The following is a 25127-nucleotide window of genomic DNA, read 5'->3' on the forward strand; positions in this document are numbered from 1 at the left end:
GGTCACCAGATTCGTGAGGACCTGACCCTTGACAGAGGTACGAGGCATGTACTTGATATTAGAAGCCCCTAGAACTGTGCCCCATTTAGCAATCTTCCCCGTATAATCCCCACTTCAAAGTATAGACCCGAGCGGAAGCTGAATTAGGACAACAACTGTGTGTGCCTCATGTAGTGTCTTACTCACATAGTAAATTGGCCACCATAATGGCTTTCCCTAGGGACTCTTGCTGATGGGGGCCTGATCCTACCATAACTAACTGTTGCACTCACTATCACACAAGCTCTTCTCACAGACGGCGCCAATTGTAGAGACACGATTTTCAGCCCAGGCCAAAAATGTATGGGATACTGGCTCAGTGAATCCAGTACAATAAATTTGTAGAGAGCGGGTAGAAGAACTAGGTTTTAGTGAATGGGATAACAGTTATAATGAGTTTCCAAGACAATCAAACAAAAACGAACCAAGTTTGTACAAGAAAGTTTGTTCTCGGCACACTCTGAGGAGCTTTGTTCTAGTATATATTAGATGATAATGGTTACAGGAGAGTTGAGATTGCCATAGTGCTTTCTCTTCTCCTTTCTCCCCTTTTTATCTCTAGGGTTTCTACCCTTATTTATACCACATATCTTCCTTCATCACCACCCTACACGAGGATAGTTAATGGTTTATGCTGATACTTGTCCCATCAGCTCCTTCTAGAAGTCTTCTGGGATAGTTGTAAGGCTGCAATAATACTGTGCAGAGGTCACTTCCTCATTAATGTGGTGATAACAGTTTTTCCCAAGATATTTTGGGATTCTTCTTTGTCTTTTGTTCCTACAATGCTTATCTATATTTCCAGAACTTCATGGATCGCACCTCTAGATGGCAAGCATCCTTTACGGACCTCGCCCTTGGCTAGCCGAGGACAAATTCATCCTCGACACAAACTCCTAGGCCATTATGTTCAATATTGTCTTCCTTATCCACTAGCATGGGTTTCCTTGGCTATATTTACCCATCCTCGGACGACCCCTTATCCTCGGCTTGGGCCTTAAGCCCAAAACCCAATTGTATTATCTGGGCCCATGACCCCACAATGATATTTTTCTTACTAAATTGTTAATATTTAATTGTTTCTTATCTTATGATATATATATATATATATATATATTTATTTATTTATTTATTTTATCTTTGTATTTTTTTGTTTTGTTTTGTTTTGTTTTTGGCCAAATGATAAGCTATGTTTATTTTATTCAACCAAAAGGGGTTTTGAACATCAAACCCTCCTCCAAGAGCTCATTTATGGTATACCCGGCATACACTGGTGGGTCCCATAGTGTGTGGGACATGCCTATGTGTGAGAGACCTAGTATATATGCCGAGTCCAAGATATAATTTTAGCTCCTCCAGGGCTTTAAGACAACTCAACAGAGTAGTCCACAGTAAAACGAATTTTGATTTTGTATACCAACCATTCTTTTTTTAATTTTTTATGATAAGTTGTATACCGACCATTATCCAAAAGGAGTTGGGTAAAGGAAAAAGTCAATCACAAAGGATTATTCTTATTTACCATTTACATTACAGCTCTTATTCCCCAAACAGTTGCGGTATTTGCAATTGGATATCTTCTGACATATCCGGTTAAAGATTTGTACATGATAAAATTGACCAAATTAGAAGATCCAAATGAGTGTATTATCACAATCTAGGGAGAGGTAATCTAGTGATTCATTATCCACGTGTAAGTCGGGAGTTGTGACTTCAAACCAGAATTATCTTAGGGAGTAGAAACCTAAAAAATACTATTTTGGGTTGAACTGGAAAATTCAGGACACATGAACTGAAAATTCAAACCTTATCCCCAACTTGGCCTACCCTTCACTTTTTTCCCTTACGTAAAAAATAAAAAAAGCTATCCATCCTTATCAAAAAAAAAAAAAAGCTAACCATCAAAATAATCAAGTACTGCTCTCTGTCTCTTTCTTTTTCTCACATTAGTTGTCGGATTTGTGTCACCACAGAACCTGGTTTTCACTTTCTCTCATCACAACCACTAAAAACCCATAAAAACCCAACTAATTCACTCACTCACTCACTGTGTCTTGATAGAGGTTTCTTTCTTCTCTGTTTTATCAAAAATTTAATTTATGGCTTCAATATCATCATCTCACAACCTTACCTTCCCAAACACCAAAATCCCCTCCCACCCTTATCTCAAAAGACCGAACTACCCTTCCTCCTCTTCCCCACCGTTCCTTTCTCGGCTTTCCGACTCTGCCCTCTGCCGCTGCCACCACGATTCCTCCTCCTCCTCTTCCTCCGATAACTGGCGGTGGGACTCGCTCCTCAAGAGCGCAATCAAGAGCTTCGATTCTTTCTTCAATCCTCGCCCCAACGATCTTCACAGAGACTCCGGAATTGCCGCCGCCGCCGACGACGACGACGACGAAGAGAAACGACGCGAAGAAGAAGACTGGAATTGGGATCGCTGGCGGAAGCATTTCGACGAAATCGACTCCCAAGAGCGACTCGTCTCTATCTTGAAGGTATAGAGGTTTTTTCATTTTTGGGTTCTTTACGTTTTCTAAATTTTATTTATTTATTTATTTATTTGAATTCTGTTTTTCCATATTTGGTTCCATTTCTTGTTAGTAATTTGACCGTTAATAAGTGCGCGTTATGTTAACTATTTCATGAAATAGTAGCTCTAAATATATTAGAATGTATTCTGATAAAACTGTTCTGGCCGGTGGGGTTGTGTAGAAAGTATTATTGATACACTGTTTTGGCGAGTGGGGTCGTGTAACTGTGGTTTATTTCTTAAGGCGGGGAGAAAGGGCCCTACCTTGGTGAGGTTTCACTTCATAAAAGAAAGGGAGAATGTAGGGGTGGGTCCAAAGGGCCCTGCTACCAAGGTTCCGTGTCATTAAAAAAACTGTAGAATGTTGGGATTTTATTTTTTTGATGGTTAGAAAATGGACTTTAGGACTAATATGAAAACAAAATCAAAGTCGTAATGAGAGTTTTGGAACGAAAGGGACCAAAACGAAAACAACTCCAAACTTTAAGGTCTCAAAATGTACTTTAGTGTTGGCTAGTTGACGAGGGAGGTGTAGTAGGGTCAGCAATGTCGCAATATGGAGCAGGATCCCCCATTGCCTCATGTGGAATGCTTGGATTTTTTGAAGGGCGAATGATAGGTGCACGATTGAAGATTTTATTCTTCAGTACTCTATTTGAGTGGATAAATGCTTCAGGTGTCTTGTTTTCTACTTTATCTGATTTACTTGATTGTTGTACTTTTCATGCTTAATTTTGTGTTCTTATTGTATACGTAGTTGATTAAGAAATTTTCTTACTTATCAAAAAGAAGAAGTGTATTTTAGTCTTTCTTTTACCCCTACTAACTAGGTTTTTGTGTGAACAGTCACAGTTAGGTCGTGCTGTTTTTACAGAGGATTATGAAGATGCTGCGAGGCTCAAAGTGGCCATTGCAGCTGCAGCTACTAATGACACCGTTGGCAGAGTCATGGCTTATCTCAATGTATGAAAACCATCATTAGAAAGCATTTTTTGGCTTGTCTTTCTTCCTTTTAACTTTTTGTGCGCGTGTGTGTCACATTGTCTTTGTTTCAGAAAGCTGTAGTGGAAGAGCGATTCCAGGATGCGGCTTATATAAGAGATAATGCTGGTGCTGGATTGGTGAGTTACTTTAATTAAAAATTGGAATCATACTGTGCATATATGTCTTTGTTGCAAATATATATATATATATATATTTTTTTTTTTTTTCGTGTGCAAGTGTAAAATGTAGATTGATAAGTGATTCTAGTGCTGGTTCAATGTGCAATGAATGAAAAAAAGAAAAAAAAATTTCTTTATATTTTTTGTACCAATAAATGGTTTATGGATTCAATAAACGGAAAACATTTTGAATTCCTAATAGAAAAATATGCTTTACAGGTGAACATAAGAGATTTTTCCCAACAATAGTCTCTAGAAGCAGATGCCAAGTGTTTGTTTCAAGTAGTAGTGAGTGTCAAAATTTTATATATAAACTGATTATAATTTGGAAAATAGAGATGCAAGGTGGGATCATGGGTGGCTCTTAACTTTTTCACATTGAATCCAAAACATTTTAGGTTGCAATGGAGGAAGAAGGTAATGTTTTCACTCTAAGAATCAATGAGAGGGAAACATTTTCTATGTTTTATATTCATAGGATGAGATAGTGCAAGGCATACTTATAAAAAAAAAAAAAAAAGAGATAGTGCAAGGTAGCTCTTGGCCATGTTGGTTGAGCGCATTCATGCAGACTTGTCCAAGGACTTCATAAAAGTCTTCATGGCCCCATGATGCACCATCATGTTTGGACAAAATTAGACTCTAACCAAGTACGGAGGTAGTGCTCAAAAGGGGATGGTCATCATCCAGGAAGGCTATTTAGGAAGTGGTTGGAGAGGTTTCAGCATGGTGGTGAGGAAATTACTAGAATTTAGAGAATTCATACTCTTGTTTTGTCCAACCAATGACTATGACAGCTAGAAACAAAGTTTACAAGGGTCAACACATTGCTCAACAAACAACACAAGCTAACATGGCAATGCCTACGGAGGGGAAGATGCATGACTAAACTTCAAACAGATTTCTGAGTCAAGGAAAGAAGTATCAAGGACAGTCTAGGAGTAACAACGAATTCCAGAAAATTCGATTGTCAGTAGAAGGAAAGCGGTAGTAATTGTAATTTGTAAATCTGAAAGATAATTTTTGGGCATGACTCTGTTTAAGCATTATTCAGTGTGAGCTTATGGAAAAATATATTCCAAGGTTGGGCTAATTTTGAAAGTTATATACATTTTGAGGTGGGGGCAGATACTAGGATTTGTTTTCAGTATGATTGTTGGCGTGGGGATGATAACCTAGAGCCCTGTAAAATTGCGAGAAACATAGAGGCAACGATGGCTGATATTTGGATGTGTCAAATGCATACTCAATGGAGCCCTTCTATTTGGACAGTTCAAGATGGGGGGCTAGAGTCCATGGATTCTTTCTTGGAGGATCTGTATGCTGGTAAGGTGCACCAGGGTCTGGAGTATAGGATAATATGAGGATTGGAGACCTATTTTGTGTGTTAGAGCTTCACCTTGTGTTGGATTCTTTGTTTGGACAGCAGCAAAGGGTAAATTTTTAACAACAGATAATTGGAGAAAGTGGGGGTATTTGTGCTTATTTGGAATGTGTTGTTTCAAAAATGGTGCCAGATTTATCAACTTGTTGGAAAGGTTTATTTGGGAAAAAGGCAGAGTCAGAAATTTTGGGGGCTATCCTTTGTGTTTGATGTAGACTATATGGAGAGAAAGGAATATGCATAGTTTCAAAGGCAAAGAATGTTCAGTAATCCAGTTGAAGTCTCAGTTCCTTGGAACACTAATGAGATCGAACAAGTTGACTGGCCATGATTTTCTGTAGATCTTGTAGCTTTTATGGACAAGTACTTTAGATGATTTTCCTTACCACTCTTATCTCAATTACAGTGTCCTGATGTATAATACCCGTTTACTTGGGCTATACTTCTCTATTTCTATTTTATCAATGAGATCCTTTTACTTAGAAAAACAAACCAGTTTGTAAATGAGTCCTCTTCTTTTTAAGGAAATTGCGTGAGCAGCTAATATAATTATGTTTATTTGTTTCCTGGTCTTATGTAGTTTGTTTTTTGATTCCATTTTCCAGGTGGGATGGTGGGCTGGCATTTCAAAAGATATTAATGATCCTCTTGGTTTAATAATTCGGATAACACCAGAGCATGGAAGATATGTGGCAAGAAGTTATAGCCCTCGGTGAGGTCTTCTTGATTAATGAAAAGTTTCATTTGGATATCATGTTCTTCGTGAAACTACACTTCTTAACAATCATCATCAAGCTTTAGTCAGACTCTTAAGTCTTAACCAAGACTGGAGCTTTGATATTGGAGTTGTTTTCTGTTGGAATTAAAAACGCATTTGTGCCTTTTGTTTTGTTGGGGTTTCCTTGTTTATTGCTTTCCATTGTTTTAATTATTCTTTGTCGAAAATGGGTTTGTTTAGGGATAGTTGTTCATGAGTTGATGGGTTTTCCTTGTTAATGTTTGAATATATCGGGGGGACAGGAATGCTACCATAGATCCCTAGTAGTTAGATTGCAGTCGGAAATCTGTGTTCAAATTTTCTGAGTTGTATTGTATTGCCCTTCAAAATGAAGAAATGCTGTGACGGTCTTAAACGTTTGTACCAGAGAGAAAAATTGAGGGTATCAAAAAAAAAAAAAAAACGCGTGCGATTCAAACATTTAAAATTTCAATAATTTTTTATTGCATATACAGTCCGGCCAGAACAGAAGATTGAACTGTTCCACCCATGGCTGATAGCCTTTATGGAGTTGAGAGCAGTCAGTTTTAGAAAATCTTGCTTGTAAGACTTTTGCAACTGAAAAAATAGAAGCAGAACATGTAAATTACAAAAAATTCAATTAGAGCTGATAATAGAGGAAAAAGCAGATTTTAACAGCTTTACCTGTTGTCAATTAAAAGAGCCTGGGGGCAGGGGTGGGAATGTATAAAAAGCAGCTCCTACATGTAGGGGTGAATGCGGTTTGGTGCAGCCGGTGTGGGGAAAGGTTTTTGGGTGGTTCGTAAAATGTGAACCGCCGCCATGCCATTGGATCGAAATTCTGGCTACATCGGTGGTGGTTATTGTTGGTACGGTGGTCAGTTGCTTCGATCACTATGTACAAGAGAGAGAGGGAGAGACGGAAGAGAGATACCAGAGGCTTTGATCTGGACTTGAGAGGCTTACTTCCATTTGCAGCCCTGGTCGTCATCAGAATCTCTCTGTAGTGGTTGGCACGGTGCGAAACTGATGTGGTGGGTTGGAGGCGGATTGGGTCTGTTCACCCCTACCTATGTTCATGTCTAGCCCTGATTAGGCAAATTAGGGATTTCTGGTTTTTTCTTTTGGAATGTCAATAAGCCACAAGCCCTTGGCTACAGCTGTTTCATTGGTCTTCTAGCCAAAATTCACTGGTTTTAGTATGATTATTTATTTTAACTGCTGTATGCTATCCTATCTGGAAGATATCTTATCAGGAAGGTTTGGTTATATATTTAGTCAACACTGGTTTGGTTATCTTGGGTACCTTTTCATATTTACTTATAATTTAAAGCACTTTTGGTACATTGATTAATTTTTTTTTTCAATCAGATCCTGCTACATGGTGTGCTGCTTTTGCTGATTGTTCAATCTTGTTTCTCTTTTCCCCCCTTTCCAGGCAACTTGCTACAGCTGCAGCTGGTGTTCCATTGTTTGAAGTATTCCTTAGAGTGAATAAGAGAGGTGAATACAAAGAGCAGGTTCGTTTTCTCTAGCCACTTGAGGTTGTTGTATACTTTGCTGATTGAATCATCTTTTCTACTTGCAAAGAATTTGATGTAGATCCCTTTATGGGTGCTTTTGAATTTGTACTTTTTACTGAGTTCTCTGTAAAATACTCACTAAAGACCTTTTTGTGACTATCCCATGTGCCTGGAAGTTGTGAGAGAGAGAGAGAGAGAGAGAGAGAGAGAGAGAAAGTTGTAGGTGAATGGATTTGAGGGGTCATTCCATTAGCCTTTGAGTCAAATGGAATTCACACCCCAATAAGTATGGGGTGGTAGGTGAGGCTTTTGGTTCAAGTCTTGTGATGTGAGTCACCAATTTAAAAAAAGAGAGAAAGGAACTAAGGTTTCATTTTGGTTTGGTCTTAAGAGCATTCACATCAACCTCTACACAATTTTAGCTAAACTAGTCCCAAAAACTCAACTTTTACTATTTTAACAAACACACACCTACATCGGTCTCAATATTTATTTCTTTACTCTTAACAAAATATTATTTATTCATTCTTCCCCATCCCATTTCACAGCCACACCTGACACCACCGCACACTCACACCACCAAGCATCCTTGCCTTAGAAAACCTGGGCCATTGAATACAGAATTCACCGTCAAGCTCATCCACCAAATCAACGAAATCGGTAAACCCATCCACCAAATCAACAAATTCAGTAAATCTTCACAACAAAATCAGTAAATCACAATGAACCCATCCACCAACAAAATCGGTAAACCTAGACCATTGCCCATCCACCACCGTTGATAAATGGAGTTCTCAAACCCAGGTCGCCATAGATCTATGCATGAGAGAGAGAACCGCAAAAATCAACCCAAAAAACCCCACAACAAGCAACCCAAATCAAACACAACCCAGCCACTGACCCAAATCTGTAAACGGAACCATCTATGGGTTGCACGGGATGGAGATTTGTTCAAGGAGGAGCTTGATTGGCCATGGAGGTTTGATTCGAAGGAGAGAGAGAGAGAGGGGAGAGCTTGGTCTGGTTGAGGGGAGAATGTCAGTGAGGAAGAGAGAAATGAATTTAAAATTGGGTGAAATTTAGTTTGTTGATGAATAGGGCTCAACAATTGTATTGAAACACTGTTCATTTGTTAGCTATTTGGGACAAAATATTGAGGCCGATGCATGTGGCTTTAGGGACTTTCACAAATTTTTTTTTTTTGACTAAGGGTTGTTTTATACTTTTATCTACATTGCTGTGAATGCTCTTAGAGTGGAAATAAAGCTGTATTTGATGGATATGTATGATAACAGATAACATGAACACTACAAGCTTTAGCATATGTCATGCATGAGAAAAATTCTGCTATTTCTGGTATAATAATTGATTCAGCAAGGAATGTAAATTTTCTTGCCAATGAGCTCAAGCTCAATTGGCATCTCCTCCCCTTATAAGTTCTAGGTGGAGGATGACATCGTGGGTTTATGATCCATTGGGTGCGTGTGTACCTTAACAACAAAAAAAAAAAAAAGGAATGGCAATTTGCGTGAGGTGGTGAATTGCAAAGTACTTAAGTGATTCACAATTTATAAATCATTTAGTAGTATGAACATGCATATTTGGAGTTATATTGTTATTTGTTGTTGGAAACAGCTTTGTTGCTCAAGTATTTGGTGAGCCTCACAGGCTTGTCATTCATCACTGGTAACCAATGTTTCATTTCCAAGCATGAATTTTCGCACCTAGATTCATTGTTGTTTATGATGGAGAGTTCTTTCTTTAATACTTCAGAAAGTACTGCATTTCCTAAACTAGATTTTAATTGAAGGAGCCTCCTTTAGTGGTTTTGGCACAAGTCAATGGATGTCCTTGTTAAATGTAGTCGAGAAGCTTACTTTGTGGTTTTGGTTTTCTTTTTATGATAGGTATTACATTTTATCTTTTTATTCTCTTTCTTGTGCTTTAAACATTTACACCCTTTCTTGTTTCGATAAAAAAATTTTCCTAGAAAAATGTCATCAATGGCAAATATTTTGAGAGAACATGGTGTTTTTTTTTTTTTTTGGGGGGGGGGGGGGGGTTGGTCCAGACCTTGAAAATAATTTTGTAGTGTTTGGTTGCACTAAAAACCTCTCTCTCTGTCTCTCTACCTATATATATATATATATATATATTTGTTAAAACCAACAAAAACATACAAAATTCAGTAGGCAGTAGTGGTTGTGGAATGTGGTGGCAGCATGGAGGAAATAGGAGAGGGAGAGGTGGTGAAGGTGGCATGGAGGGTTATTATTTTTTGGGTTGGGGGAGGAATTGGGGGGGGGGGGGATTGGTTGAGGGAGTTGGGGAGTTGGGAAGGGCCACAAGCTTGATCTAGAAATTGATTTACACCTTTTGCATTAAATTGTTCTTTTCCTCTTTGGTATAGTTTTCTATTAACCATGATTTTTTTTACTAGTAATTTTGGTTGTACCAAATACCTTAAAATGCAAAAAACTATATCCAAAAGTGTTTTACATTGAAAACTTAGCCTTAATAAAGTGACGTTTTCAAAAAGTGAAAAACAACTAGGGTGTCGCTTTATATTGGTGCTCTTTTCTCAGGCAATCTTGGATTTGTTTCATCCTTAAAATTTTTATCCTTATGGAGTTTATCATCTCTCACACATTTCATATTTTCGCAATTTTTGTTGATAAATGGCACACATTAGGGTGCTTGTTTCTTTGAGGAATTTCTATTATGCATCTATAATTTGAGATTTTGCAATATTGGATATACTTGCATCCTTATATACTTATAGGCATGCATGAGTTTGCCCAGTGTTTCACTTGTGATGTTTTGGATTCTATGTTTATTGTGTGCTATATCATCATGTTTTGTATGTTATCTTTGCACATCATATCATTTTCAGGCTGTGTTCTTAAATCGGAGAGGATTTTTTCAAGATTCTCCAACAGTTCGCTCTAAAGCATTGGATGCCACTGGAAATTTGAATCCGTTAGACTCAACTGAAGACAAAAGTGATCTAATTGTTGTGAATACTGAAGATCCTGAAGATGGTGATGATAGGGATGATAGTTCTGATCTAGCTGAAGGTCTGTCTGGTTTCCAGAACATCTTGAGAGATATGATTCCTGGTGTGAAGGTCAAGGTTTTAAAAGTGACAGCACCGGGGAAGGTAGACAGGGATTTAATATCCAAGGTTATTGAGCAGATAATTGAGGAAGAAGATGAAGAGAAGGACAATGAGATAGAAAGTGTAGAAGCAAAAGATGAAGTTAATGGGGAAAGTGACCAAGAGAGTGATGGAGTTAATGAGGAAAGTGACCAACAAAGTGATGAAAGTGAAATGGATGATGATCCTGAAATTATTGAAAGTGAAGACCGAAATGAAATTGCTGTTAAATTTGTTGTTGGCGGTCTTGCTCAGAAACTTTCCAACAGTGGGCCTACTAAAGATTTACTCCGTGTACCTGCTAAGCTAGAGAAGAAGGGGCATTTGTCATTTTGCTTTTCTATAGAGAAAAATATCACTCAGCATGATTCTGGTGGCAAGGAACAAGCTTCAGTAGATAAATCAGCTAAGCGTCGAGTTCAACGCAGCATCGACCATGTTATGTTTGATCTTTCTAAATTCATTGGTAGGGAGAAGATACCTTTGAAGGTTGGTTTGAAGTTTTTACTTGGCATATCTTTTTACAAATTTTATTTTGTAGTGTAGACCCACATCAATGCTTAGTTTAAAATCTTATGCTTCACTTCCAGGTACTCAAAGATGTTGGTGAATTAATAAATCTCACACTCATCCAGGCTCAAAATTATCAATCATTGTCTGGATCAACAACCTTCAATCGCATTGAAATACCAACTTCATCAGATCCTCTGAATGGTGATTTTTATATAAGAACATGTTCATTTTTTTATATATCTTTATATACAATTAGCTACTTATAGTACTTTTTTTATTTTATTTCTAAATACTTGACTGGACTGTCTCTTTCTTGGGACCTTGAACCAACTTCCAGTGTAAAGACTAAAAGTTGAGAAAATGTCCATTTTGTCAGGACTTTACATTGGTGCACATGGGCTGTACACCTCGGAAGTCATTCATCTGAGACGCAAATTTGGTCAGTGGCAAGAAGATGGTGGGAAAAAGGAGCCTTCAGATCTTGAATTTTATGAATATGTAGAAGCTGTGAAACTTACGGGTGATCCTTATGTACCAGCTGGCAAGGTAATTTCTTAAATTCGATTATTTTATGTTACCATGGTATTGACACCAGATTTAGTGGAGCTTATTAACAAGTTTGTATGGTTCCTATTAGTGACTAGTGTTTCTACAAATTTTCACTGTCTTTTGTGTGTTTTTTCTTTCGCCAAAAAAAAAAAAAAAAAAAACTTTGAATTGTTAGGAATCTTGTTCTTATACAAGAGATACTTGCATCTCAGTCTGCTACAGCTGGTAGTTTAATACTTGGTATTGGATGTAAATGAGCTTTGCTGAAAGTAAATTCTTATTGGCTAGCTAGAAAATAGAAGTTAATGGTTCTAAGTGTCAGACATTGGTATGTAAGATGGCATGAAATCCCTTTTTGATACTTTTGGATGTGACTTCATGCCTGAAGGGGTAGGTAGTGTAGTCAAAGACAAACTGGGCACTTTCTTAGGTGCACATGTGAGGCAAGGTGCCACTAAGGTGCCTTTGAGGTCCTAAGGCAAGGTGCCTTTAGTGACGCACTCACCCTAGAGAGCCTCAATGAAATGCAGGAAAAAAAGGAAAAACAAAGAAGGCCATTTTGTATTTTTTCCAAAAAGGGTAGGTATTTACTTTAATTCAAGTCAGTGGGTGTCTCATTCTTTCTCTTTTACCTCTCTTTTTGAATTTGTATCATATTATCTTTTAGCTTTTATGATTTTTTGCTGGTTTTTTTTTTTTGGGAAATTTTTTTATGTGAATTCTTGCCCAAAACAAGCCTATTATACTGGCAAGGAAAGTTGAACATTGAAATGTTCTGCTGACGATTGGAATTTGCTGCAGTTTGTGGTGCAGAATATTATAGTTCTTTTTATTTTTTTATTTTTAAATAAGTAGATGTGGAATCTTATAGTTCAGTACCTTGTGAGTTATGACTTGGAATGTAAGAATTTTGGCACTGGTTCAGGGAAAACTAACATATCTGTGCAGATAGAGAGAGAATAGAAAAGATAAAGAAAATAGAGGGAAAGAAGAAGAAAGATTAACCTAGCATCACACTCAAGTGAAAGATGCATGGCACATCAAACAAATGACTGTGTTTTGTATTTGACTTCTGAAAATAACAATTAATGCCTTATATAGGCTTCTACTTACCCAACTTTTCATTTGGCCATCTAAAATATCGATACATGCCTTATAAAACCTTGCACATGATCAAGCACATCTAACCATCTACTGGGAACGGTGCTGGAGGACAAAAAACCTGTCCCCTAAAATAAAATATTTCTAGAATACAACTAAATTAGTGAGTTACTGCCTGCATCAGTTTGTTTTTAAATTCAATAAGATGCCCACCCTGTAGATGCAAAGGAGCTTGGGTGTCAAAATATACCATGGAGCCCCATGCAGCTCCTATAAACCCAGGTGGAATTTTTTTTTTTGGGTTATGTTAGACTTTACCATAGCCTCTAATATGTGATTTCAGTGTGATGACGCAAAGGGTCAGCTTTTAATGTTATAAATACTTCACAATAATTATGGTAGTCGTGATATAAAATAACAAAACTGGTTGGTCTGCTTTAACCGATATGAAGAATTTGATATTGTTTTAAAACCTTTTTGCTCTTGTATCAATGTGGCTGACTTAAATTATGTCATAAGTAGTTAAATACGCTATTTGTGCTTTGTATATGTGGAAAAGAATACATTTATTATGTTTCTCTAAATTTGTGACGCATTATATGGGATAAAGATGCAATATGATACATACACGGTGATGTCAATTCTTGAAAATATAGGATCAGTACAATAGGGATAAATTAAATAACATAACTAGTTAGTAACTTATGCAATGCACAAAAAAGTTCAACAAAATATGATATTTTTCTGATTTATTTTTATAGAATTTGAAATTTTTAATATACATTTATGATTATGTTTGTATATGGAATTATTTATTGTATTATTTAAAGAAAATATGTTGTGGTGAAATTCTAATGGAGGTTTTTTTTTTTTTTTTTTTTTTTGTTGAGATAATTCAATATTTATAACAATGGGGAGGGACTGTGCGGGGGGGGGGGGGGGAGGATTTGGATGTCTCCTTTGGAAACACCAAGAGGGGTAGTAGGTTTTAAACTCAATAAAAAAATATGTATTAGACCAATGATGTGGAAAAATGTGGGCTTTCAAAAGCTTATATGTCTGGAGTATTTATTATTTTAGTTTTTAGGTTACGAGACAAGCAGCAATCAATAGAAGGCATAGAATATGTATAAATGATGAAACTATTTTAGAAGCAATAAATAACAAAAGAAAGCATGATCCATGATCCATGGTCCATGATCCATATCTGATATTTATAAAACTTTCAAGGGCACTAGTCTCGTATTTTACATGGAGCCCCCCTCTTTTTTCCTTATGAACATTCAACTTTTACCTCCAAAAGTATCATGTCAGATCTGTTCTATATTCCAACTATATCCTGCTATTAAGGATATGCATCCAATACATATCTTAGCATCTATAGCTGATATGTATCACATACAGGTATTGTGGCTATTATGGGGTATATGTGCTTCCTAACTTAAAATCCAACTGAAAATTTTGTGTGTTTTTTGCTACATGTTATTTTGATTAACAAGGATGTCTAGAGTTTTTTGAGTACCTGACTGCCCCAGGTGTGTGTAGTCTCCCGTTCCTCACACACCAAGTAATTATAAGAAGGAATTCCTTGGGGGTGGCAGCAAGATGTTGGCTAGAGTTTTCGAACCCAAGACCTCATGAATCTCATGAGGCTTTAGAAACTACTAGGCCAACCGCTTGGGGATTTTTGCTACACTTGCTGTGTCTTTGCAACAATAAGGGTTACTTGGTTTTGGCAAGATTCTATGTTTGTATATATTAAAAAAAAATTCTATTGTTTGTATATAGATAGAATGAGTGTAGAAGGTATTAATAACAACCTCTTGGCATTAATAAGTTTGTTGGCACTGTTTTTAGGAAAATAAAATCTTGTTACTCATTTTTAGCTTTTCTTGTGAATTTTCTTGCTCATATATTAGTGCAAGTAAAATATGTTTTAAATTTTTTACTGAAATGAAACCTTGTAATATTTCTGAGGGATTTGTTATTAGTATTCTCTTTTGAGTCTAGGATACTATAGTTCCATGGATTATGGAGATTGGGTTAGCTCATAATCTAAAGGTTGAGCATATTGCTGGTGCTGAATACCCAAAAAAAGAAAAGAAAAAAACAATGGTCCTGAGACACGATAATCATCCTTTTATGAAGTTTATCCCCATAATCATGACATTGTTGGTCCGCAGGTGGCATTCCGTGCAAAGGTTGGAAAAAGATATCAGCTTCCACATAAGGGGATTATTCCAGAAGAATTTGGAGTGGTATCATTTTAACTTATGCATCTGAATTTTTCTAATCTCTTGTATGCATTTCTCTTGTTCATTGTCACCACTTTCTCTTTTCCATAAATTTAAGTGCTTCTTGTGATCATGTTGGCTACTCAGATTGCTCGTTATAAAGGTCAAGGTAGGCTTGCTGATCCTGGGTTTCGCAATCCTCGATGGGTTGATGGTGAACTTGTCATTCTTGATGGAAAGGTCTACATTTCACTATTTATCTTGTCTAACTGTTTTGTAGTATTCACTATGTTTTTCTTGAACATGTACTATACTTTTTTTTTTTCTTTCTTTCTCAAATGCGTACTGATTGTGTTATGTACCTTGAATGAAATTTTGCAGTACATTAAAGGAGGGCCTGTTGTTGGATTTGTCTATTGGGCCCCTGAACTACATTTCTTGGTTTTCTTCAATAGGCTAAGGCTTCAAGAGTAGATTCTTGCTGTACATACTATGTTCCAGCTTGTAAATCCTTTGTTCAGATTTTGTAGGTAAGTTCCCCTTGTGCAAAAAGAAAATAAGTTTCATGTTGTGCTCATGATTAACTGGGGTTTACTTTCTTTAGACAATTAGCAAAGTTGAAATGCTTTGATAAGAAATTATTTTATCAACTAAGTTGAAATGTTAGTATAACCTTACAAATGTTGGCATTTTCTAACTCATTATCATGTGCGTATCATTGTTGGGTGTGGTCATAGTCATGGATCACCATCATCACCATCTCTCCTTTGGAAAAGGGGATCACATAGCAACTCGTGAATACTGAATTGCTTGCATGCATTTTAGTCCCCCCTCTAAATTGAGCTTAGAATCAAGATTTCTTTATTTGCACATGCACAACAGAGTAAATCCCAGAACCTTGCATATAGCTTACATACATTTTTTCACCCCCTCTAAGCTGAGTTTAGAATTAAGCTTTCTTTGATCTGCACATGCACACACAACAGATTAAATCCCTGAACCTTGCATGTTGAAAAAGGAAGCATTTTATGCATCTATTGATATTGGAATTTCTAACTAGTATGTTGCTACAATATGACTTTCAACCACATAAGGTGTCACTAACTTCCTTATGACCATGATTGGTAGTATCTGGGGAAGGCCCAGAAAAAGAGAGCATATTTACTGGCCTGTTATATATAATATGTTTGGCATAAATTGAAAAAGGTTATGCACTGAATGACACCTTAAAATCCTTAATTAGAGGCTTTCCTGTTCACTAGAGAACCAAATATGGCCTACACCTTTATGTTAATGGGTGATTTTACTGTGTGTTTGGGTGCAGCATTTTTTACCTTGAATTTTGGGTTTAAGTTGGCATTTTAAATTCTAATACTTGTGATTTCTGAATTTGGTCAAGCTAAAAGTGGCAAATAAAAAATTCCTCTGAAACTATTTGGTGGAATTTGTTGTCTCAAAATCCTGGGTACAAATTCCTCCTAAATAGATGTCTTTTTCCAACTTACTCTGTGACAGGTCGTCTCTCATCATCATATTATTGGTCCTTGTATGAACACAAAACCTGATATTGCTCTTCCATCAATTGCACAAACCCCCTCAAAATTGGATTCAATGACTACCACTATGGCCTTTGAGGTGTTAAATTATCTAGTCCCCGGCTTTCTCTTCCTCTTGATGGAGGAAGCTATTAACACGATGTTCATTATTTCAATAAAAATTCTATTACCTATAAAAAAAGAAGAAGAAGATGGAAGAAGCTATTAACTAAGGAAATCTCATTGAATGAGGAGCAAGAGGAAGTCCTCCGCTTCAAGCTTGCCATCTTTGCACTCATCAATGAGCTTGAGGAGCTCTGCTCGCCACTCTCCTCCTAAGCCCTCTCCAAGGGGCTCAGCCTTGTCATCCATCCTGTAACCCAATTGACATCCAGGGAGTACCTCAACTCATAGTTTCCTTTAACTGGTAGCCAATCAGCTTTTCCGTCTGTGATGTGGCAGCATGGAACCAAAGACATGGCAAACCCCCTTGCATGTTCGTGTCTGAAACGTGTTGGGGACACGGCTGCATGTGTGTTTAGTTTTTGCTCATATACATCAAGATATGAGGAAGACATGGTTGCAACACAACTGCACTCTGGCCACTCAGAACAATCAAATCGATGCTCTTGAATCTCATTTGTGCCCCTCCAAACTCATCAGCTGTCTTTCTTTCTTGCCTGGTTCATGATCTTTTACTCTTCTGAAGCATGGAAATGGAAAGGATGTGATCCACTACTTCCTTCAACTTTTTTGATTTCCCCTCCTCTAACATTATCCCTGATAGCTTGTACATTGTTTTGTTTCCAACATTTCCTTCCCTGCTAGTTTCTCTCATTGGGATTCTTTCGTCTTTGCTTATATGAGGGTTTGTATTCCAACTTTTTGGCCTGATGTTTCTTTTTGGTATTAATTGTTTACATCTCCTTCATTCTAATAATTTATTCTCTCAATAAAAAAAATGTTTATATCTGACAAGAAAAAAAAAATTTATGTCCTCTTTTTTTTGATAAATAATACGCTTTATTAGAAAAAATGCATCAAGTACATAGGGAGTATATGAACAACATAATGCAAATCAGAAATAACAATGAACCATAACTCCAATAAATTACAAAAAGGATATGTCCCATGGCCAGCATCCACTAGAATAATGTTAGGATCACTTGGAGTTTCAAATCCACAATTATTCGTACACACTACACACCCAGCAAAAGTTCTAGCATTCCTTTCCTGCCAAATACACCACATCAAACAATGGGGAACAAAGTAACCGCGTACACAGGATGTGTACATAAAGTACATCAACATTAAGCACAAAATGAAAGCATTTCAAACATATTAGCAAAAGAAAATAAAGGGAAAGCATTCATCCACTCAAATAAAGATTTGACTAAAGAAAGCTTAAGATCTGGCACAGATTTCTCCCTTCCTGTAAAAGTCACTGCATTCTCTCACACCAAAGACACCACATGAGGCAGATTGCGTTCCAAATCATACTATTGTCAGCTCTACCAAATATGCCTTTCCAACTAGCTAGAAGCTCCTCCACACCAAAGCATAACCCACATGACCCCAAACAGAACAAGCACCATACTCCATAGCTCTTGAGCAATAGGGTAATGAAGAAACAAATTCCAACTGACTTGCACATACAACACCATTCAATGACAAGTATGGATTTTAGGCCACAAACATTTTAATGGTTGTTACTTATTTTTAAAATCCAAAATAAACATAACATATGCTTAAAATAAATGTTAATTAATTAATTTCTGTCTCCCCATATCGTGTTCTACTTTTTCCTCAATTGCCATGTTGTCATCTCTGTATCTTGTCATGTTGTGTCCTGTGTCCGTGATTCTTACTATGGCAGACCCATTGTTATTTGTAGACTTCTGCTGCCCTATTTTCTAAAATTACTTGCTAAAAGATGAAGTTGAAGACCAGAAATTAATGGCAATTTCTATGAGTTGAAATCTGTCCCAAAAGGTTTTTTGGTTTCTGAATTGAGACCTTTATGTTTTCTTCATGGTCTTCAACTCCCATAGCTCACAAAATTTTTATATATTTGTATTTAAACTGTGTTTGTTAGTGTACTATAATGGGTAGGTGTTGATCATGTTCATGACTTTATATGTCAAAATATGGTTTGACAGTGGGTGGCCGTGGTGTAATGGATGGGATTCATATATATATATATATATATATATATTGCAGGTTGTATAAATGAGTTTCCTTGTTTATGTATGAATTATACAACAATGAAATTAGTATTTGATGGGTGTTAATTTAGAGGAAATTATCATTACAGGAAATCTTCTGTGCAAATATTAATTTCATCCAAACACAACCAAAGGTTTTCTTGGATGAGAACTTTGACCTTATTCGATAGAAAATTATCATTACAGGCGTTCTCTATGTGCATTTGATTTTGCAAATATCTCCTATAATGACAGATAGTAGAGCCTATCATTACAGGCCTTCCTGTATCATCTTTGTTGTGCAGTTGTAGAAGATATATATTAGCGAAAAGTTGGTTTTTCTCCCCAAAGCAGCAGAGAAAGCCTGAAGATCTTCGGCTGTATGTCCTATATTAGCGAAAAGTTGGTTTTTCTCCCCCCAAGCAGCAGAGAAAGCCTGAAGATCTTTGGCTGTATGTCCTATGCTCACCCAACTGACTGGCTTATTGACTCAATGTAACCATTGCAGTTTTTTGTTTGTTTTTTGACAAACAAGGGTATTCCGACCTTTTCGAGTATCTGACTATTCACTGGGGTGTATTGTAGCTTTAAATTGCAACAAATGGTGCTCCCATTTCTCATTTATTGGAGCAACCCCTTACATCAATGTATTTTTTAGTTTTTGTTTTACCACAAATTAATTGCTAATTATCAGGGCTTTGTCTGGTAACTTGATCAGAATATGCTTTATATTTTAACTCTTATTTGATAGCTCCAAACCTTGGATGGGTCTTGTGAACTACCTTAACTGGAGATGTAAATATGTGAGGCCTGATGGCCTTATTTTTGGGGTTTAGTTCAAAATGATAAAACTTAAGTGCCATGTAATCAACTCATCATAATTCTTTTTCAATTTATTATGTCATATTCTTGTGTTATGCTATGCAAGACTTGAAAGTAATGTGGCTAGATAAACACCATAAACACCATAGTAGAATGCATTGAATTTTCTTGGAAGTTGTGTACCTGTACCATTAACTGAACCTAGAGAAAAAGTTTCCCTTGGTGTATACCCTTGAAGATACGATAACTTGTGTTTGGATGAGGTTATTTTTATTAGCTATTTTGTTTATCGCGTGAAGTATAGCTGTATCTTGAAAACGGTTATACTTTTTAAAAAGTACATATATTGTATATGAACACGTCCCAATTGGTGGCAAAAATACAAATTATATGCTTTAAATTTGAGTGGATTGTCATTTTAGAAACTGAAGTTACATTTATTATCAACGTTCATCTATATTTTTAACCATTATTTTGTTTTTAATGCTATAACACCTATTTTAATTGAAACACGCATTAAATAGATAATTTTGGTGTGGCTCTGAAGCTCATTAAATATCATTAACGCATTGTATTCTATATTTTCTTTCTTTTTGCCTTTATAATCCAACTTTGTATTTAATATGAGGGTAAAGTGCGTGTATATATTTATATATATTATGACTAGATATATTTTTCTTTGGTAAAAAATTACAACTGGATAATAATTCTCGATTTTGTCGATGGATCACTGTTCAAGCAAATATTTTTATCAGATGAAATGCCAAAATCGAATGAATTGATCAAAAGTAATTATGGTACGCAATAGTTCAAAAGTGAAAAACAAACGAGTAAGATCTAAAAAAGAAAAAGTATCTTTTGTAACATTCTTACAAAAAAATGTTACATAGGAGTTCTTGTGTATCCACAAGGAAAATCTGGAATCTATTAGGAAAAAAAAAAAAAAAAAACCTCTATAAAAATATTATTATTCATGAAATTTTGAACCTCAATTTTCATTCTGCATATTGTAGGCATATTTAAAGTATCCAAAAAATGCTAATTTTTGAAGTAAAAATATTCTAGAAGAGATTTGAATTGATATCCTAATTTGGCTAGAAAAGCACTAAATATTCCTAATTCTAGGAAATAATAACCCTAAACCTAGGGTTAGGGAAATCACATAATTTTTTTTAAAAAAAAAAAAAATTATAATTATCCCCCATGTTCAATCCTACATAAATTTAACTAGTTTTTTTACTTGATATTGATGTGGTAGCGTATCAATAAGTTGGAACTTCTTCTAGTAATTCTAGTTGTGGTAGCAAATCCAGAGATTGAACATGACCATATGGAATGCATCTAATTCCATTCAACATACTTCTGGACCTGATTTACAGATAAGAAAAATTTTAGAAGATAAGTCAGTTTGTAATAATAAAAGATCCATAGGAGAATATATCATACAAGGAAATGGTTTTCCATCTTTGACTTTCTCAAACTGTGTTTTGGTTTTAATCACTAGCCTCCTAGTGTTGCAAGTCTATTTCCATCCATTTAGTTTATTTATTGTGCAAAAGTAACTCTACATTGAAAAAGACGTTTAAACAATAAACTGTAAATTCTACTGAAAGATGAAAATAAGTTCATCCAGATTATATCATTTCAATTTAACATAGATGATTTTTGTTTCATAAGTTTGAATTAGTTTTTCATAGTTAAAGTTTGGACAATTTTGCATGTTATGATAGTGCAATTGACCTGTTGCTTTTTTTTTTTTTTGAGACAAACCAAATTAACTAGTTACCTTGTAATAAGTTATTATTAGGTTGAGTAGGTAAAAAAAAAAAAAAAAAAAGGTTAGCTAAATCTGGTGTTGGAAAAAAATATTGTGCTTATGAGAATTAAGAAAGAGTTAGTCCCTATGAAGCACGGGTGCATTTCCGGGTGCGGGACTCGGCAATTTTTGAAAAAGTTGGGTGCGGGTGTGGCGGGGTGCGGCAATTAAAAAATTTTTAAAAATATTTTTATTTATATTTTTAATATATTGCTAAGCATACTTTTTCACATTATGTAAACATATATCAAATTTAAGAGCAATAGTAACTATTAACTAAATAATAAATCAAACCTAAGTCACAACATTACAGCTTATATAAAAAATTAATTAATTTTTTTTAAAAAACCAGATCACAGATTCACAATGAGTAATAGTCAGAGGCTCAAAGCATGTGAGAGTATAATGAGCTTGAGATTAAAAAACTGAGATTGAAAGCTTTAATTAGTTTAATACCTGAGTTGAAGGCTTTAATATCAAAATAAAGTTAAACAACTAAATATTAACTTGCTTAAACCCATAAATTTTTATTCTTTCTTATTTATTTATTTATTTTTCCCCTCAATTACCCACTACATTATTGAGTTTGTGTGAAACATTAGCTCTCTACCACATGTGCAAAGTGCAATACACATCCCAAAAAAATAATTAAACAAATAGATAAAATCTCTTGATCTATCAAATGGTAGAATAAAAAAGTAATAAATTTGTTTAAATATCTCCCCCATTTATTACCCCACCCACAACCCATTCTATGAGAAATTATTTGCTCCTCCCGGGTGGAGGAGTGACATAGTCTTCCTAGTGATATGGGCCAATAAAAAGCAGCCATGTATTAAAAGAAAAGCTTAGTCAGCAACACACCTGCTGCAATACTACTTCAGCCTTTTAAAATAACAAAACTTGAAATACACTTCCACTTCTATAATCCTGCTTTAGCCGCTTCACCAAAAATTCTAAAACCCAAAAATTTCCAAGCCGCCCAGCTCTCTTCTCTCTCCCTCCCTGCATCATTGAAGAAAATTATCTTTGCATGAACAAGCTCTATGAGATTTTGAGCTAACTTTGTTCTTGGGTCTAACTCTTTTTAGCTTGTTTCCCTCTTTTCCCTTATGATTGAAGTGGTTGCTGAAATCCAATGCTCACCATCGTAACTAACCATGGTTGATCAAGGTATGTTACAAAGTCTCATTTCACTCTTCAAAGTCTTATTTTCTTGCTCTGTTCTGTCTCTATGTAGTTTATAATATAGTGCCTTCTACATGTTTGATAAAAAGCCCAAGATAAAAAAGTTTTAAAAGAATGAAATTTTTATTTTTATTTTCTTTCTATTTAGTTTTCTTGACTATGAGCCCTTGTTTTTAACTCTAGATTGCAGGTCTTTTATTTTAGAATGAGTCTTTGATTGAGACCTTAAGTTCAGTATTATAACGTTGTTGGGTTCCTCCTTTTTTTTTTTTTTTTTTTTTTTTTTTTGGCATTTGATTGTTGTTGTTGCTGATGCATTTGAATGTTGTGGTGTTTTTAATCATAGATATTAGAGTCAATGAGGAAGATGTTGAAGATATTGAAACTTTGCTTGGAATGGTGGTGCATAGTGAGGATGAAGCATATAAATTGTACAATGACTATGCCATTTGAATTGGGTTCAGTGTTTGGAAAGAAAAAATCAGATATACAAAAAATGTTGTAAGACAACGAGATTATGTGTGTTCAAAAGAAGGATTCCCACGAGATAGTGACAATTTGGATGATAAGAAGTTCAAAAAATTACCAACTAGGACCAGTTGTGAAGTTAGTATCCGGTTTACAGTGACAAATGCTGAGTGGAAAGTTACTCACTTCAATCCTACTCATAATCATGAGCTTGCAAAGCCAGAAGAAAGGCCATTTCTAAGGTCAAATTGAAAAATAATTGATGCTCAGTTAGGTGTTATAAAAACTTTCAAGGAAGCGGGTATAAGAACAATAAGCGCATATTCCTATTTAGTTGAGGAAGCTGGAGGGTTTGAAAATGTTGGATTTATAAAACGAGATTGCTATAATGTGGTGAACAAGCAGAAGTTAATCAATGTTGAGGTTGGAAATGCTCAAAGTTTAGTAAACCACTTTAAACATAAGCAAGCAGAAGATCTTATGTTTTTTTATGCAATTCAAGTTGATCAAGAAAATCGAATGACAAATTTTTTTTTGGAGAGATGGCAGATCAAGGATTGATTATAACTCTTTTGGGGATTGATTATAACTCTTTTGGTAGATCAAAAATATAAATAAAAATATTTTTAGAAATTTTTTAATCGCCGCACCCCGCTGTACCCGCACCCAATTTTTTCAAAAATTGCCGAGTCCAGCACCCGCACTCGGAAATGCACCTGTGCTTCATAGGGACTAACTTTTTCTTAACTCTCACATCACCCCCATACCTCAAAATGTCCCCCCCACCCCCTTTTTTTTTTTTTAATTTCGGCCTGAATCGGCCGGTTCGACGCTGGTATCGGTGTGTTTCGAAGGTTTTGCCCGAGTTGGCCCAAGTTTGAGTCGAGTCAGCGTGAATTGGCACGAGTCAGGAAACGAAAAAAAAAAAAAAAATGGATGCGGCACAAACGCGCAGGCAGCGGCGTCGCTAGTGCATCCTCGCGTCGGACGTGGGTGCGGCAGCCGTTTTGCCGCATCCGTGCATCCTAGGTTAGTTCTCTAAGAACCAAGTTTCTCACCCATAATTCATTCTTCATGATCACGGGCAATTTGATTTGATTTTATTTTTTATAAAAATAAAAACCATTATAGCAGAACTATCAAACATGATAGAGTAATGGGTTGTAATATCAGTAATTGTTTTTCAAACATTTTTAAACCTATAAACCTATACTATGTTATAATTCTATGCTCAATAAAATCCACAATTATCAAAGACAAGAAAAACCCATTTACGATTATACAACAAAAGTGTGCACAAACAAGTAAAAGTAAAAGAATAATAATGAAGAAAATAATATTACCAAGAACACACTGTTCAAGGATCGATTTTGCTAATGACGACGAAGGCATGTGCAGAACATCTCAGGCTAATTTTTATAGTGTACATTATTAATTAAATATACTATTGCAATAGCGATTGCATCAAAGATTGCAAGAACGAGTACCATTGGAATGCAGGACTTCACAATGCGGCAAGCAGTGGTATTCCACCAAGATATGGCTGAAAGTGTTGTGTGGTGGTGGCAGTGGTGGTGGCTGTGGCTATGGCTGTGGATTGGGGATTCTCACGACGTGTGGCTGCGGCTGTGGCCGCAGCTGCATGGCTAGGGTATCCTTTCTTACTTTCTTGGATGGATGAGGGATTTTCTAGGTTGTTTCTTGGGGTTAACGTGCAATAGGTTGTGGGCTTTAGGCCCACCTTATTTACTTGTATAGCACACATACTTGTACTATACACTGTCTCCTATATAAAGACACTCATGTATATTTTATCATTTGAGAGAGATACAATACATTCATTTAGTATTTCTAACATAGTATTAGAGTCACTACTCTAACTTTTTCTTGTGTCTTGCAGTCTTTTTTTGTTGGTATTCTCTGCTGCCTCAACTTCTCCAGTTAGTAAGCTTTCTGCGTCCTGTCCCGACTGCTCCGTCGCCATCAGAGGTCCTTAAGGTTGAATCTCCACTGCCAAAGACCACTGCCTTCTAGGATTGTCCATTGTGCTATCCGATTATGACACCAGAAATATCATTCTGTAGATCTTAAACTAATCTACTCAACGTTGCCGGAATCATCCCCATCTGACCTTTCACATGTTGCCACATGTCGGTCAA

General features: G+C 36.0%; 1 protein-coding gene across 3 annotated transcripts; it reads left to right on the plus strand.

Annotated features, from left to right (window-relative positions):
* The first annotated feature begins 1919 nt into the window (after nucleotides 1-1919).
* Nucleotides 1920-19517, plus strand: LOC115968845 (protein EXECUTER 1, chloroplastic). Of its 3 annotated transcripts, none has more exons than XM_031088361.1 (12): nucleotides 1920-2537; nucleotides 3419-3535; nucleotides 3628-3693; nucleotides 5725-5831; nucleotides 7297-7378; nucleotides 10275-11027; nucleotides 11129-11252; nucleotides 11428-11597; nucleotides 14885-14959; nucleotides 15083-15175; nucleotides 15317-15465; nucleotides 18930-19517. In XM_031088361.1, the coding sequence occupies exons 1-11, from the start codon at nucleotides 2139-2141 to the stop codon at nucleotides 15407-15409; spliced, it is 2079 nt and encodes a 692-aa protein (XP_030944221.1). In that variant the 5' UTR covers nucleotides 1920-2138; the 3' UTR covers nucleotides 15410-15465; nucleotides 18930-19517. The 3 variants fall into 3 exon arrangements, with proteins under 3 accessions (XP_030944221.1, XP_030944222.1, XP_030944220.1); XM_031088362.1 differs by having other exon boundaries at nucleotides 18952-19517; XM_031088360.1 differs by having other exon boundaries at nucleotides 18980-19455.
* Nucleotides 19518-25127: the final 5610 nt, after the last annotated feature.

The sequence above is a fragment of the Quercus lobata genome, chromosome 11 (assembly GCF_001633185.2).
Source record: "Quercus lobata isolate SW786 chromosome 11, ValleyOak3.0 Primary Assembly, whole genome shotgun sequence".
Taxonomy (NCBI): Eukaryota; Viridiplantae; Streptophyta; class Magnoliopsida; order Fagales; family Fagaceae; genus Quercus; species Quercus lobata.

What these genes read in the sequence shown, in the direction of transcription:
- LOC115968845 (XM_031088361.1), top strand. Translation starts at nt 2,139, where the DNA reads ATGGCTTCAATATCATCATCTCACAACCTTACCTTCCCAAACACCAAA. An exon ending in GACTCGTCTCTATCTTGAAG is followed by an intron (nt 2,538 to 3,418) that starts GTATAGAGGTTT and finishes TTGTGTGAACAG; the next exon opens with TCACAGTTAGGTCGTGCTGT. An exon ending in TTCATCAGATCCTCTGAATG is followed by an intron (nt 11,253 to 11,427) that starts GTGATTTTTATA and finishes CCATTTTGTCAG; the next exon opens with GACTTTACATTGGTGCACAT.